Source organism: Neofelis nebulosa, chromosome 4, assembly GCF_028018385.1.
Source record: "Neofelis nebulosa isolate mNeoNeb1 chromosome 4, mNeoNeb1.pri, whole genome shotgun sequence".
Classification (NCBI taxonomy): domain Eukaryota; kingdom Metazoa; phylum Chordata; class Mammalia; order Carnivora; family Felidae; genus Neofelis; species Neofelis nebulosa.
This window is the reverse complement of record NC_080785.1, coordinates 42,049,085-42,065,574: the sequence shown is the minus strand read 5'-3', so window position 1 is coordinate 42,065,574 and position 16,490 is coordinate 42,049,085. Positions and strand designations below refer to the sequence as shown.

The 16,490-nt window shown below is 43.5% G+C and overlaps 1 protein-coding gene across 6 annotated transcripts in view; it reads right to left on the bottom strand.

The window, feature by feature from the left end:
• The window catches only part of ELMO1 (engulfment and cell motility 1), a 538,367-nt gene that overhangs the window by 424,040 nt on the left and 97,837 nt on the right, over positions 1 to 16,490 (bottom strand). For 5 of the 6 annotated variants that reach the window (XM_058728689.1, XM_058728687.1, XM_058728686.1 and 2 more), the window contains one exon: positions 11,006 to 11,153. In XM_058728689.1, coding sequence (XP_058584672.1) covers positions 11,006 to 11,083 — 78 coding nt within the window. In that variant the 5' untranslated portion in view covers positions 11,084 to 11,153. Of the gene's footprint in view, positions 1 to 11,005; positions 11,154 to 11,294; positions 11,440 to 16,490 lie in introns of those variants that run through there. The other variant, XM_058728688.1, reaches the window with a different exon arrangement.

Genomic DNA, 16,490 nt, shown 5'->3' with positions numbered 1-16,490 from the left:
GAATCACACACTGAAGGTTACTGTGGGAACCAGATGAGTCGCCAACAGAGAGAGTCAGAAATTTAGAGGGCCTCACAACAGTGATTTCCAAATCTGGCCCCAAGAGCATCAGCATCACCAAGGAGCTTGATAAAAACAGGAATCCCTGGGCCTCCGAATGTACCTACAAATAATCCTCTCCGTATGTTCAATATGTTTCGTAAGTGATTCCAGCAAAGAACCAAGCTTGGGAACCACCGATTTAGTCCATTCTCAACAGAGAGAAATTCGTCAATTGCCCAGGGGACATGTGGCAATGTCTAGAGACATTTTTGGTTGCCAAAACTGGGGGAGGGGATGCTCCTGGCACCTAGTGGGTAAAGGCCAGGATATAGCTTAAATCCTACAATGCACAGGACAGCACTCGTAACTAAGAATCATCCAGTCCAGGGGGGCCTATGTGGCTCAGTAGGTTAATCATCCGACTTCAGCTCAGGTCATGATCTCATGGTTCATGAGTTCGAGCCCCACATCAGGCTCTGTGCTGACAGCTCAGAGCCTGGAGCCTGCTTTGGATTCTGTGTCTTCCTCTCTCTCTGCCCCTCCCCGGCTCACACTTTGTCTCTCTTTCAAAAATAAACATTTAAAAATTAAAAAAAAAAAAAAAAAAGAATCATCCAGTCCAAAAGTTCAGTGGCTCTGAGGCTGAGAAATGGTGATACAATCCAACAAGTCAGGAAAGAACCGTCTAGGAAAATTACAGGACTTTTAATTTTTGTAATGTAAAGTTGGAACCTCACTTTTCAGAAATCCAATCTCATTTTCTCGATTCTATGGGATTTTAAAACTTTGTGTATTGTGGTAACCTATACACAACATAAAATTTCCAGGGGCGCCTGGGTGGCTCAGTCGGTTAAGCTATTGACTCTTGATTTTAGCTCAGGTCATGATCTCATAGATTGGGGAGATCGAGCCCCACATAGGGCTTTGCTCGGGATTCTCTCCTTCTCTCTGCCCCTTCCTGGCTTGCACTCACATGCTTGCTTGCTCTCTCTCTCAAAATAAATAAACTTAATATGAAACATAAAATTTCCACTTACAACCATTTTTATAAAGGTTTTTTTAATTATTTATTTTTGAGAGAGAGAGACAGCAAGCGAGCAGGGGAGGGGCAGAGAGAGGGAGGCATAGAATCCAGAGCAGGATCCAGGCTCTGAGCTGTCAGCACAGAGCAAAATTCAGGGCTTAAACTCACAAAATGGGAGATCATGACCTGAGCTGAAGTCATACGCTTAACCGACTAAGCCACCCAGGTGGCCCTTACCATTTTTAAATGTACGGTTCAGTGGTATTAAGTACATTCATGTTGTGCATTCTATGTGCTATGTGATCTTAAAGTTCTGAATTCAAAACATATTTTGAGTTCAGGTGTCATTTTAGCTCACCAGGCTGTCAATATTTAAATGTCGCAGGAATTATGGGTTTTCAGGCTACAGAACTGACTTTAATGCAACTAAGTAGAAGTTTGTATTATTGCTTCCAGTCCTGCCTGGAACACAAAAAGCTTGTGCCAATCTGAAAACTCATAACTGACTGCTAGTGGTTACCATTATTAAGCAGAGCGCTGAATGATGATCTCACTGAATCCCCACAATGCCAGGAAGGATGTATGAATACTGCCAATTCTTTCTTACAAAGCAGGAGGCTTGCCCCCAGTCACACAGCTCTCAAGTGGCAGCCCAGACTTTCAGGCCCTATCAGTCTGCCCACTGCCCATGCCTAGAAGCACCAAGTCAAACTGCCTTACCAGTGTCCAGCCTCAACAGGATGTCTCATTTCAGGTGGCTCCTTCTGGAGTAACCTAGGCCAGTGGCCACATTGCCCCTCATTTTTAAAGAAATACCATCTTTGCTTTCATAACACAGTGTGTCCCTGGAAGTCACGTCATTAGTGGCTGGAGCAAGCAAATTTGGCAATGGTGTATGTGTCTGCTCAAATCAGACTGGTGTTAATGGTTGGAACAATTAGGGAGGAGCATAAGAGATGGAGAATCTGAAAAAGAACTACTTAACAAGTAAGATAAGTTAAATAAAGGCAAATACTGGGGCGCCTGGGTGGCGCAGTCGGTTAAGCGTCCGACTTCAGCCAGGTCACGATCTCGCGGTCCGTGAGTTCGAGCCCCGCGTCGGGCTCTGGGCTGATGGCTCGGAGCCTGGAGCCTGTTTCCGATTCTGTGTCTCCCTCTCTCTCTCTGCCCCTCCCCTGTTCATGCTCTGTCTCTCTCTGTCCCAAAAATAAAAATTAAAAAAACGTTGAAAAAAAAAAAAATTTAAAATAAAGGCAAATACTACACGATATCACTTACACATGGGATTTTTTTTTTAAATCAAACTTACAGAAACAGAATAGAAAGATGGCTGCCAGGGACTGGGGAGGTAGAAGAAATAGGCAGAGGCTGGCGCAAGGGTACAAACTATCACCTATAAGATGAATAAAGCTTAATGTAAAACATGGTGACTACAGCTGATGACAGTGTATTGTATAATTGAAATGTGCTAAGAAAGTAGAACTTGAACATTCTCACACACACACACAAAGATAAATATGTGAAGTGATGGGTATGTTAATTAACTCTATGGGGGAGAATCCTTTCACCGTATATCTGTATATCAAATCACCATGATGTACACTCTAAATATCTTATAATGCATGTCAATCACACCTCAATTAGGCTGAAATGAAATTTTTAAAAAAGAGCTACGAAACAGATTTATGGTTTAGTAGAAATGGCCTGGGTTTTAGTATCATGCAGTGTTGGATTCAAATCAGTAGCTTCCTAGCTGTGTGATCTGAGGCAAATTAATGAGCTTGTGAACAATTATGAACTAGGACATCTAAAGTCTTTTTGGGGGGATGAAATACTCCATTGCAAGGCATTTAACATACTGCCTGGCATATTGTATGTGCTCATCAGATGGCCCATGCTATTATTTCTACTGCTACTGTTATTATTATGTACAGAATGAGCAAAACTCCAATGTCAAGCACAAAAATTTAAATGTGCTTTATGCAATTAATGAGCTTAAAAAGGTCTTGGGTAAATCAAAGTTATACATATTAGATTATATCTTAAATATCTACAGAGGGGTGCCCAGGTAACTCAGTCGGTTAAATGTCCGCCTTTGGCTTAGGTCATGATCTCATGGTTCATGGGTTCTCCGAACCCCACCTCGGGCTCTGTGCTGACAGCTCAGAACCTGAAGGCTGCTTCAGATTCAGTGCCTCCCTCTCTCTCTGCCTGTCTCTCTCTCTCTCTCTCTCTCTCTCGCTCTCGCTCTCTCTCTCAAAAATAAATAAACATTAAAAAATGTAAAAAAAACAAAAACAAAAACAAAAAACAAAAAAACATATCTACAGAAATAGGATAGCTAAGGGGAAAATGCAGGCAGTCATTTTGTACACGCTTGCCTGAAAACACACCATGTAGGTTTCTCTTAGGGAAATAATATCCCCGACCATATATAAGCAGAGGATGCTACTACAATTTTTCTGCTAGGAGGATGGAGAATATCAATGGTTTATTCTCATCCTTACTGTTCATAGTTCAAACCTAAAGTAGATACACACAGAAATAGAGATCGATGTAAGGGATCACAGGGTACAAATACATGTAAAACACAAGCTGACTGATCACCGGGAGCATATAATTTACTTCAAAAGACATGGGTACCCTAAAAAAATGTAAGCAACATTATGTGCATACTATATTAACTGAATAAAAGCTACAGGCAAAGAAAATGGTATAAGAAATGAGAAAGATGGAAAAATAACTGCATTATAACACACTCAGCAAAGGTTTGAATACAAAGAAGGCTCTGGGCAGTGTTAGCAAAGCCAGGATTTAAAGGAATGAAGGGCTGAACAGAAGCAGGAGGAATTCAAGCAGGTTTACTCTCAGAAAGAAACTGCAAGAAACGAACCACATGCATGTGCAGGGACATACTTCTAAAGGGGAAGCTTCTATATAGCAAGATGGTACTTAAAAATTGCACACAGCAGCTTTGAACCCTGGTCAATACAAAGATACCTTGCACCCTGGGTAATATGAAGGGAAATCATGGAGGGGACATCAAGTCAAATTAAAGAATCTGACTCAAGGGGCACCTGGGTGGCTCAGTTGGTTAAGCATCCGACTTTGGCTCAGGTCATGATCTCACGGTTTGTGAGTTTGAGCCCTGCATCGGGCTCTGTGCTGACAGCTCAGAGCCTGGAGCCTGCTTCGGATTCTGTGTCTCCCTCACTCTCTGCCCCTCCCCAGCTCATGCTCTGTCCCTCCCTCTCTCAAAAATAAATGAACATTAAAAAAAATTTTTTTAAGAAAAACTTAAATAAATAAAGAATCTGATTCAAGTCTTAGGATCACTCAAGAATCATCCATGACTTACTTTTTTTTAGTTGTATTATACTCTCCTCAAACAAAATCTTTTGCAAAAGCATGCAAAAATCAAAAGGCCGATATAAGCTGCTGTTGCAGGAGTGAGTGTGAAAAGCCTTCAAACACACTGCATACACCCCTCACCCCTGAAGCATTTGGGAAGGATTTGAGAAGGATCCTTGAGAATGATCCAACTAAGGTTAAAAACCATGCGGGGCACCTGGGTGGCTCAGTCAGTTAAATGTCCAACTTCGGCTCAGGTCATAATCTCATAGTTTGTGAGTTGAAGCCCCACATCGGGCTCACTGTTATCAGCATCAAGCCCACTTCAGATCCTCTGTCTGCCTCTCTCTTTGCCCCTCCCCGACTCTCACCTGCTCACTCGTGCTCTCTCTCTCTCTCTCTCTCTCTCTCTCTCTCTCTCTCTCTCAAAAATAAACATTTAAAAAAATATATGCATCTCTCCCCATCATTGTTTCTGGGCCTGAACATGATGTATAACAACCTTCCCAAGGGCTTGTCCGGTGCACAGATATTAGAGATGACCCAGACCCCTTGCCTGCTGGGATGGCTTAGGCTAGCTTTTCCTGAGTAGAAGTGGGCTTTATTTCCTTGTATGGACAGGATGGAGTCTGTACACTTGGGGTTGTGAACAACACATCTAACCCATCCTTCTTCTACCTGAAATAACTTCCAAAAGTTGGTAACACCTATCACACCACCTTTCTGCAGGCTTACATCTGCACAGTTTCACCAATCACTTTGCTTGTATTCTGCAGGCACATGGAGGCTTATCTAGAGGCATAACGTATCTATCAAATGGAGAAGACGTGGTGGCCAGCCAGCAGGGGCACACTGGTGACAGAGCTGGTGTTACTTAGATAGAAGTTATGCTTCAAGCCAAGAGAGAACATGGAATCTAGACAAAGAGTATCAGTAGTAAACACACAGACCAGTGGGCTAAGCACTGAGGCTGGGGCAAATTTAGAAAGGAGAAAGTCGTGGAACCATGAAGGAAACTCACAAAGACTAATCAGACAAGGAGGGAGAATCTCAGGACTGCAGCTTAATGAAGAACAGGGAGTTTCAAGAAGATCAGAATGAGCAGCTTTGCCAAGTGTAACCAAGACAGAGAGGCCAAGCAAGGCGGAGGGAGGACCACTCCATTTAGCAAAGCAGAAGGCACTGCAGCCATCAGAGAGCAGCTCCAGGGAGAGGAAAGTTGTTACTCATTCTCAGATTAAGTAGATACTGACACAGCGCAGGTGATGGTCTATACTGACAACATTTAAATCAACTTGGAATGGAAAGACACAACCTAAATTACACGCTAGCAAGAGAGTTACTAGGTCAAGAGAAGGGCCTTCCAAGGCAGGAACAGAAGAGCTTATTGGTGAAAGCAGAGAAGAAAAGAACAACTGAAGACAACAGTGATGGGGCAAAGCCTCAGGTAAGGGGAAAGGACGGGTTAGAACACAGGTGCAGCCAGAGAGTCAGGGGATGGGACAGACTGAATGGCCTGGGACAGGGGCAGGACCATCCCTTCCCTCCTCTGCTGGCAGTGGGTGCGGGTGTGGGCGGGAAGAGGATGGCAGGAGACAAGGGCATCATGAGATCCTGGAGGCACACAAACCCATAAGCAGAGGACTTGTAAGGCACAGACAGGAGTGGTGGCTTTCTGGCCACAGTGCACTCCTTGGAAAGGAAGGAATGTGAGGCAGGGCAGACAGGAGAAACTAGAGGCCTGAGGCGCATGTGTGGGAACAGAGTATCTGCTGCCCAGAATGCTGGCACGTGGCCAAGAAACAGAAGAAACTATCAAGGAGAAGTGCTAGGGAGCCAGTGAATATTCCACAGCACAACTGGCTGCATGTCCAGTTAGCATTCTCCCTTATTACTAGGTGATGCCTCCCACCTACCCTTTAGTTGTCTCTCGTTCCTAAACATTAAAAACATTAGGCAGGAGTGCCTGGGTGGTTCAGGCAGTTAAGCGTCCGACTTGGGCTCAGGTCATGATCTCATGGTTTGTGAGTTCGAGCCCCACATCCGGCTCTCTGCTGTCAGTGTGGAGCCTGTATGGGGTCCTCTGTATCCCCCTCTCTGCCCCTCACCCCCCCACTCTCTCTCTCAAAAATAAACATTAAAAAAATTGTTTAATAAAAATAAAAACATTAGGCACAGAAAGAAGGAGAAAGCCAGGGAACCATTCTTGACAAAGGGCAGGTAAAAAAGAAAACCAGCGCATCTCATTTCCTAATCTAAGGAGAACTTGCTTAAACTGGCAGAAACAGGGCTGCCTTTATGGAGTAATTACTCTGAGCCAGGCGATGTCCTACATTCTTTTTCACACATTTTCTTTAATCTTCACAACAATCATGAAAGTGCAAAATTATTATGTCAGCTTTGCAAAACGAAGATACTGAGGCTCAAAGAGGGTAACAGAGCCTCTCGCAAATATGGGGGCTCCGGGGCCCCATCCAGGTTTCAATGTCCTGGAGAGTGCACTGCATTGCTTAGGCCACACTAACTCTCAGCAAACGCTTCTCATCAGAGTGTCGAGGGTTCTATACTCTTGATTGAGAAAAATAAGCTGTTCAGAAAATAGTAAGTTAACCAGGACAGGGGGTGGGAGGCTTTAAGGCTCAGTATGTCCAGACAACCACCAACTGGTGGCTTCAAGTGGCCCCTGAGGGTGAAACTCAGCAACAGACCATAAAGGCCAAAGCAGAAGCCACCAACGAGATAGTTTACAACTCCTCTGATGGCTTCCTATGGTATGGCAAACTCTTCTTGTAAAAATCCCATAGGGGCTTTTCCTGCTGAGTGGAAAGGCAGAATTGTCTCTTCACAATCTGGAGAGAAAACAAACCAGTCGGCTCCGTGCAGACATCCCCTTGAACCAAACAGGCATCAATAGAGCAAAGCTGAGCAGAAATGTGCTCCTTCTTCCAGTTATTCATTAATTAAATATCCATTGATTAAGGACGGACTGTTCTCCAGGCACTAGAGAAACTGCACTCAAAGATGAAGCAATTCACAGGCTCATGACGGTTTCTCACAAGCCCCTGGATTGGGAGGTGTGGGGGCCCCTGCATCAACCTCACTTAGTGTTCCTCACAAAGCAGAGGAAGGGCCCCACCCCTGGCGACAGAATCAAAATCTCTGCAGCTCGGCTGGAAATGTGCATTTTTCACAAGCTCCTTGGGTGATCCTTGGGCACGCCCAAGGTTGAGTCGGACCACCGGTTTAAGGTGACAGACAGGGACAACACAATGGGATAAGCGGAAGGATACTCAAGGTTTTAGGAGAACAAGGGACAGCAAAGCCGAACCCAACTCCCAGAAATAACCTTTTAGTGAAATAGTAGCTACCCAGGGTCAAAAGGAGCAAAGAGCTTTCTGAACAAAGGTAGCCTGCCACAGGAGAGAGGCAGGTTATGCGACCCTCACTGAACAAGGTAAAAGATCAGAAGAAAAGTCCAAGTACGAATCATGGCTCAAGTCTTTGTTGCATGTGCAAATACATTTCCAATTCTTGGGCCAATTTCTGACCCAATCAAGAAACAACACCTGATGCCAGCACTGCCATGAGTCTCTCACTTCAATCTCAGTAGCTGCAGGGCAATAAGGGGTTAGGTTTCTAATCCTTTGTGTAATCTCCATACGGCAATACCACAAGGCCCACAATTTAGCCAACTGTTTAAAAGTTCAGTCTTCAGAGTAAGAGAGACCTGGGTGTGTGTCCTGCTCTCATGAATTGGCAAATCACTCAACTTCTGTGAACCTCATATCTGCATTTGTAAAACCGGATCATCACCAAGAACGAGACAAGGAAACACCAGGTGCCTACTGATACAGTGCCCCGAAGAGGACACAGCATCATCTCTCTGGCATTTCACCTGATAATGCAAAACCTGGGAAGAAAACATCAGAGAGACCCAAACTGAAGAATATTCCACAAAGTTGTCCTGTACTCTACAAAATTGTCAAGGCCACAAAAGATAAAGAAAGACTAAGGAAACATTCCATGTCAATGGAGACCATCGGGACAGGACAATAAATGTAATACATGAGCCTGGAGGGATAAGGGATCTTATTGGGACAACTGATGAATCTTGAATATGGACTATGGACTTTGAATTAGATGATAGTTTTGAACTGCTGTTCAATTTCCTGGCTTTTATAAAGAGACTATGGTTATGTAAAAGAAGGATTTTGTTCTTACACTGAGTATTTAGGAGTAAAGGGGGATGATGCCTCTAAATCACTCTCAAATGGTTCAGAAAAAAAGCTATATATTAAAAAGAGAGAAAATGGAGAAAACAGTCACGCATATGAAGCAAAATGTTAATACTTAAAGAATCTGGATAAAAGGTAGACAGAAGTTCTTTGTACTAGTCTTGCCATCTCTCTGTTTAAAAACTGTATTGAACTAAAGTTACTGCTCAAAACTTTCAAGCCATGAAATAACAAGGAAAGCCTGAAGAACTGTCAAAGGCTGGAGGAGAATGAGGAACCATGACGACTATATTACAATGTGGTTGGCATTCCTGGATTAGATCCTGGAACAGAAAGAGGACATCAGTGGCAACACTGCTGACATCCAAATAAAGTTTGTAGTTTAGTTACCAGTAATGTGCCATTGTTAATGCCTTCATTTTGGGAAATGTACCAGTTATATTAAGCATTAGGGAAGACTGAGTGAAGGGGTTATGGAAACTCTCAATAGACTCTTCACGATTTTTCTGTGAATCTAAAATTGTTCCAAAATAAAAAGATAACTAAAAAATAAGTGTTAAGGCACACACACACCAAAGGCCATCCCCAAAGGCAAGAACAGGACACTGACTCCACAAACCCCTAAGAATGTGTATCAGGAGCTATTGCCTGATAGCAGAGGTTCCTGGAGCCACGGCAGAATCAAACGGAAATAATTTACTAAACCACTGACTTTGAATCACTTGAGGTAGAAGCCCCAAGAACATTTAAACAAGTACCCCAGACCTGGGGTACCAGGGATCCAGCTCAGTACTTCTCAAACTTAACTAGACACAGGAGTCCCTGGAGACCTAGCTAAAATGCAGATTCTAGGTCAGGAGATCTGGGGTAGGGTCTGAGACTTTGCATTTCCAATGAGCTCCCAGGTGAAGCCCGAACAACCATCCTCAGCCACACATATGGAGAAGGCAAAGCAACAAGACAGAAGAGGCCTGCCTGGGTTCGTGTCCCCGGAGCACCACGCCAGCCCAGGACTGCCATGTGGATGTAAGAGGTCAACTCCCCTTGGAAGCCGTTGGTTCCCTTAGCCAGTAGCAAACCTAGTCCTAACTGTATTTAGTCTGCAGCAGGTAGTCCCAAGCATATTTTAAAATTCAACTCACCTCCTCTCTCGAACAGCACATGAAAAAGGACAAACATCTGTTACCTGACACAAATGTATATAAAACTACCGGATGGGCTTCTCTACCCACTGGGTTGCTTCTAGAGCTCCACAAAAACTGCCTCGTAGAGCAGTTAAAGTGACAATGATGAGCTGGACCGATGACACCTTTGTTGACAACAATCCTAGAATTTTACCCTTTCTCAAATTCACACTCAAGCTCAACTAATTCTGATTTGACCTTTATAATTTATGTCAATAGTCTTTTGGATCCACACAATGCCATACAACTCTTACAGTATTCTTCAACCAGATAATAACATCTGACCAGGGGAAAAAAATTTATAGATCATAATCATAGAACAATACTGAGAACATATATAAAAAGTGGAGTTGCCATGGTAGCCTAATTGTGAAAATATTAAAAGCCACCTAGAATTCTATAGTATTTGTTTTATGAAACTCTAAGTGTACATAAGTCTCAATGTTTTTTCCTCCTTAAATTATTTGCTCTAGTAACCTTCCTGAGATAACCTGTAATCAAATCAAATCAAATCAAAGCCACACCGTAAGACTGTTGAGACCCAAGCTAAAGGAGGCTTTTAAAGGTAGGGCCATATTAAAAAATCTTTTGGATATTTTTCATTCATTAAATACGTATCGAGGATGTATTACATGCCAGACAATGCACTAGACAGACAGTGCATTTTACATTAATAATAAAATTACAATTAGCTGGGAGGTAAGCCCAAGCCCCTCTATACTAATTTCACTATTAAGCTATTACTGTAATGTACTTGGCTGCTTCTGCAAAAATCAAAGGGGAAAGTGTATCAAAAAATTAAGTTTCGTGTTGCCTAGGATAAAACAACCTGCACCTACTCATGAGCACTTGCCAGGCAGGGCCGGGATAGCCTCCACTGTGCCAACTGCCCGGAACCTAACCCACTGGGCCCTGCCGCCTCTCACCCAGCTTCAGACACAAACCCTGTATTCACACAATCCAAGTAGATGTTGGACGAGCATAAAAACCCCATCCGTCGTCACTGTGTGTGGTACACAAAGCAAACTACACTGCAACTATTATTGCACAGATTTTTCAGCACAGCCAGAGAGAGACAGGAGGACAAAAGAGCTAACCAAAGTCTGTGAAAATTCCAAGACAGAAAGAAGACTGAAGAGAACCCCCAAACTGCTGCCAGCATGACTGACCTGATCGATTTCCATGAGTTTGGGGTAGGCGCCGGGCCATTCTATGGCCACCTTGACGATGTCCGCGGGGGGCGGCATGGTAATCCCAGGGAGTCCAAAGCTTATAGAACCGGGATCCTACAGTGCAGACGGCCACACGTGTCTACACCTAATGAGGAATGACAAAAAGAAAGAAAAGTTGCTCAGTGCCGATGCAGGGCAAATTCTGCTTCATCACTTCCTGTTTTCACTGGTGGTTTAGGTATGAGAAACGGCTCTGGGTATACAACACACAGGGCACCAACTGTACCTCCGGCTGCTCCTGAGGAGAGAAGACAGATGACAGGAAGGAGCCAATGCCCTAGAGTCGAAGCCTTCAGGAGACGTGGTCCCCGCAAGGGGCAGTTTGTCCCTTACCACGGGGTTCGGCTCCCAGTGGTGCCCAGGGTCTGGATGAGCTGGGCTCACTCTGTCCAGAAACGCACATAAACTTCTCGCGCTCAACAGTCTCCGGAAGAACAGATTGCCCAGGAAGTCATGGTCAGGAAGCAGCATTTCTTTAAAGTATTTTCTGTGTGTCACAAATAGAGCTCCGCACTATAGCAACCAGGATATCATGAGGAAGAAAAAATGCCCTGAGGTTCACACACATGCATACACACACTCCCTCCCCAAGGCCAGTTCACACACTGCGCCTTCAGGAGGGAAGAAAATTGACTGATGTGGATAGTGCGGCAAACAGAACGGACCTTGAATTTTCACTGTAATGAATAGTGTTGCTTTCACAAAAGAAGTAAGATTATCCTCTGCTGCCTCCCCTAGATTATTGGCCTGTTTCTTTAGGATGACTTTTTTAACTTAATATTTTTGAACGGATAACACATTCATGTGACTCAAAACTTAAATTTGTGTGTGTGTGTGTGTGTGTGTGTGTGTGTGTGCGCGTGTGAAAATACAGTGGAGAATCTCCGTCCTCTTAAAGTTGCACATCCACCTGGACGAATATTCTACAACAGGGACTTGTTAAATAATTATGGGGTCTCATATATGCAAGCACAAGTAGCAAATCTGTACTGGGGTATTCCTCTTCATAGTCTCTATGCTCCTTTATTCACTAGAGAATTCTATGGGCAATGTATTATGTCTGTACCACATCACTTCAATCCCAACCAGTTATACACCCTAGAATAAGAATCATGAAAACAGGTTCTAATGTGAAAATAGACTGTAAATACCAGATAAACAAAGAACACACGATCCTGGGGATCAAGAGAATAATGAAAATTAAAATGCATTTTGAGCACCCTCCTCCCACCTCTACACAAAATAGTCTAGTATTACACTAAAAGAGGTCATCTAACCACCCAGGAATCAAAAGCCAAGGGTGCTTTTCTTCCCCTTTCACTGGTATTTATTCCTCAAAGACTGTTGAGACAAAACCTGTTGAACAGGTGAGAATCCAATGATGTGGCTCTCCCTGAGTCTCTGTGGAGAATAAGATGACAGCAGTGGACAAAGGAGCCATTGAGAGAGCCAAAAGGCTACAAGGAATCCCCTGGGAATTCACTTGACAAGTGTGATTAGACTTCATCAGTGTTACCCACACTAACAGCACAGACGGCGCTCCAGCAGGGAAGAGTCAGGTGCACCATTTCAGAATGAATAATCCAGTCCACATTGTTATCCTCAGAAGTCCACATTTTATCCTCTTGAATTTATATTTCCGTGAGAGAACAGTTAATTTTATCTCATCAGAGCCACCAGCAGTAAAGTGGAGTCTAATGTTGTCAAAATTGCCCCATAAATATAAGGTTCATAAATTTTGGTAAACAGCCTAATATAATAATTCTTATGCAAACTAAAATTTAAGACCCACTAAAGGGAAGTCTGTGCAGCTGGCTAGACACTCCAACCATTCTGCCTTGTAAGGTAACTCTCAAATCCCTGGAGGCAACTAGGAAACGGGTGGAGAATTCTGCAAGGTCCCTGCTTGCCTGCTGATTGATTTACTTGATTCCATTTTTAACATGAAAATTCTACAACCTTAATATGCATGTCAAATGGCTTTGCTTATAGTTGAGCGAATTTAATGAGACAGAGGAGTTAGTTGCTTTTTATTTGGGAGTTAGTTACTAAAGTCCCCGTGTCAGTTACACGTGACTCCATAACCCTTGAGCAAGTTGCAATTTTCTTTATCATTCTGCTGAAGGTCTCCTTCTTAGCTTTAGGTCACGTTTCCAAGACAACAGAGAGAAACCGCTCTTGATTCCCATCTAGAAATCTGTCTGTCTCTACACATTGGTCTATGTCCAAAGTTCTTTATATCTCTGTTTGAAGCTCACCTCATTGTAGTCTCCTAAAGAGCTGTTACATCAGCACATGTTTTTCCAGTCAGCTTGATTAGGTCTTGGGAGCATAAAGTTTCCAAATACCTGATCCTTCCCCCCCCACCACCGAATTTCCCATATAGTTTTAGCTTCTGGTCCCTGTAATGGCTTTAAACCCTTTTATCCTATTTCTAGTCTTTCTGTTACACCAGCAAATCCTATTAAGAGAGGGGGGAAAAAATCAAGCCTATGTGGACATTCCTATAGGAGCTGTGTAATGGAAAAACTAACACACTTGCCCTGGTGAACTGTGTGCCCCCACAACTGCACTGAAAGAGGCTGACAGATGGGCCAGTAGAAGCCAAAAGGCGGATCAATGGGAAAGAAACACCAAACAGCTGGGTAAATGATTTGCTTCAACTCCTCTGTCCCTTCATTCCTCCCCAGGAAAGTTGTCCTCTGCTCACTGGCTATCATTATCTACTGGTGACAAATAATAGGTTTATACTGATTATGGGAATAGTGGAGAGGGAGCACCAATCTCATATTTCAAATGCTCAATGCTCCCTTGTAGAAAAAAAAAAAAATAGACAACCTTTTCCCTTAGTATTCATGTTAGGTAAAGAGGGAAAAGGCCTAGAGGCACCTGAGTGGCTCAGTCAGTTAAGCATCTGACCCTTGATTTTGGCTCAGGTCATGATCTCAGAGTTCAAGGGATCCAGCACCACATCAGCCTCTGTAAGAGAAGGAAACAGAGAATCCCAAGCAGGCTCTGTGCTATCAGCACAGATTCTTGGGATTCTTAAGATTCTCTATCTCCCTCTCTCTCTGCTCCTCCCCCGCTCTCACTCATGTGCACAAGTGCGCATACACACTCTCTACTTCACATTCTCAAAATAAACAAACATTTAAAAAAAAAAAGAGAGGGGTGCCGAGGTGCTCAGTCGGTTAAACATCCAATTCTTGATTTCAGCCTAGGTCATGATCTCACAGTTCGAGCTCCACGTCAGACACCACACTGACATTTCAGAGCCTGCCTGGGATTGCCTCTCTCGCTGCCCCTCCTCACCTCTCAAAATAAATAATTAAACTTTAAAAAAAAGATTTAAAAAAAGAGAGAGAAAAAGAAAGGGACTCTGAAAGTAGCACCCTTCTGAAAGTAATCTTTCATTCACTTTGTCCATCTAGAGAGGAAGGGAAAAAACCTATCCTCAGCTCTCTTAGGTTCAGTGGCTGGGTAGTGCAAACTAAACTAACAAAGGCAAGATTGACAGAAGGGAACAAATGAGTTTACTCATGCAATGTACATACATGCAGGAGAACTCAGTGAGAAGTAACTCAAAGGGGTGGTTAGAGCTTGGAGCTTACATACCGTCTCACACAGGGTGACAAAGTGTGGACAAGAGGTTAGACAAAGGCAAAGGGGTTTGGGCTCCTGAGGGATACAAGGGGTGGAATGGTGATTTGGAAATGTATGGTTAAAAAACAAGTTGTTCAGTTGGTTTGTTATGCAGTCTCAAATCCTTTCATGTGGTTAAGAGTGGTGTCTGGAGTAGTTCTCTTCCAGGTTTGGGAGAGGAAGATATCTTTACAAATAGAAATTTCCTTTATAGATCTAAATTTCCTTTACAAAAGAAACATTTATGCCCTGCTTTTAAGTAGAAATGAGAATGGCAGAGAGTTCCTCCTGTGCTGCTGTTTCTAAATTGATTTCAGCTCAAAACAATACTTACTGCAAAGTGGCATCTTCTGATCTCCGTCTATTACTCAGGCTTTCCTGAGCCCCCTACTTTGTGCTTTGGAGGACACAGTCTTGCATGGTGCATTGTGCCTCAGGAAGGCCTACTTCTTCTCCTCTTCTTTGTACAACATCCTTCTTATTCCAAACAGAATGATACATCCCAACACCCTTACTGTCTAAGCCCAAGAATACGGTAAGAGACAGGTGCCTCCCACTTCACCTTATCCAGGATGCTATGATTCATCCACGCTTGCTGAACTCTGTCTTTGTTTCCCTTCTCAAACATGCATTAGAGGACAGACGTTCCTCTTTCCAAGTCGCATAGATGAGCAATGACGGCCAGGGAAGACCATGAGAGCAGGGATCCTCCCCTGCACTGGAGGATCTGGATAGATCGATAGATGGTGGGAGTGCCATTTCAGAGTCTCTTACTCCATCAGGGAATTAACATCCATTCTGACAACAGCAGAGGCCAAGGAGGAAGTTTCATGGCTTCAGGAATAGGGGAACACTGTGCAAGACATAACCATTCAGAAGAAAGAAAGGAAGAGAGAGAACTGAATCAAATATTCCATGTTATGTATATGCTCCTGACAAAAGCCTCCTAAGGTAATCTTAGTAATAACTCAACTTGCCAGGTGCGAAACGTGCTATTAGCTACCCTTTTACAATATGTTGCAAACTTGCAGAGAAAAGCCTTTGCTCTCACAACAACTGGAAATGTCATCATGGAGGGCATGGGACAGCTGGTAGAAAGGAGCAGGGGCAGAAGCTGAGAGCAGGCATTGGACTGGAAGCCTGAAGCACACACTTGTTTCCTTACCCTGCATCCTTCCCCTAGTGATAGTTGGCACTCCTTACAGTAAACGAATGAAGATACTAAACCTTACTGAGCTTGGTAACTTCCCCCAAATATTTACATATTCTCAAGGTGTTGGAGGCCCCTCGAACATGACTGTGGGCTACTGTGTTCGCCAAAAATTCATATGATCAAGTCCTAACCCCCAGTACCTAAGACTATGGCTGTATTTGGAAACAGAGCCTTTAACGAGGAAATTAAGTTGTAATAAGGTCATTAGAATGGGCCCTAATCCTATCTGACTGTTGTCCTTGTAAGGAGAGGAAATCTAGACACAGGTACAGAGGACAACCATTTGAGGAAACAGTAAGAGAACGGCCATCGACAACCAAGGAGAGAGGCTTCAGAAAGAGCCAAGCTGCCCACACCTTGATCTCAGATTTCCAGCCCCAAGAACTAGGAGACAATACGTTTCTGTTGTTTAAACCAACCAGACTGTGGTGCTTTGTTATGACAGCCCTAGTAAACAGGCGTAACACTGAAGACAGAAAGCATAAAGAAGAGGCTGATGATTTGACACAAAGACGCTTAAAATCTTCACCGTTCCAAAAAGCACCATAAAAATTTAAAAACAAATAA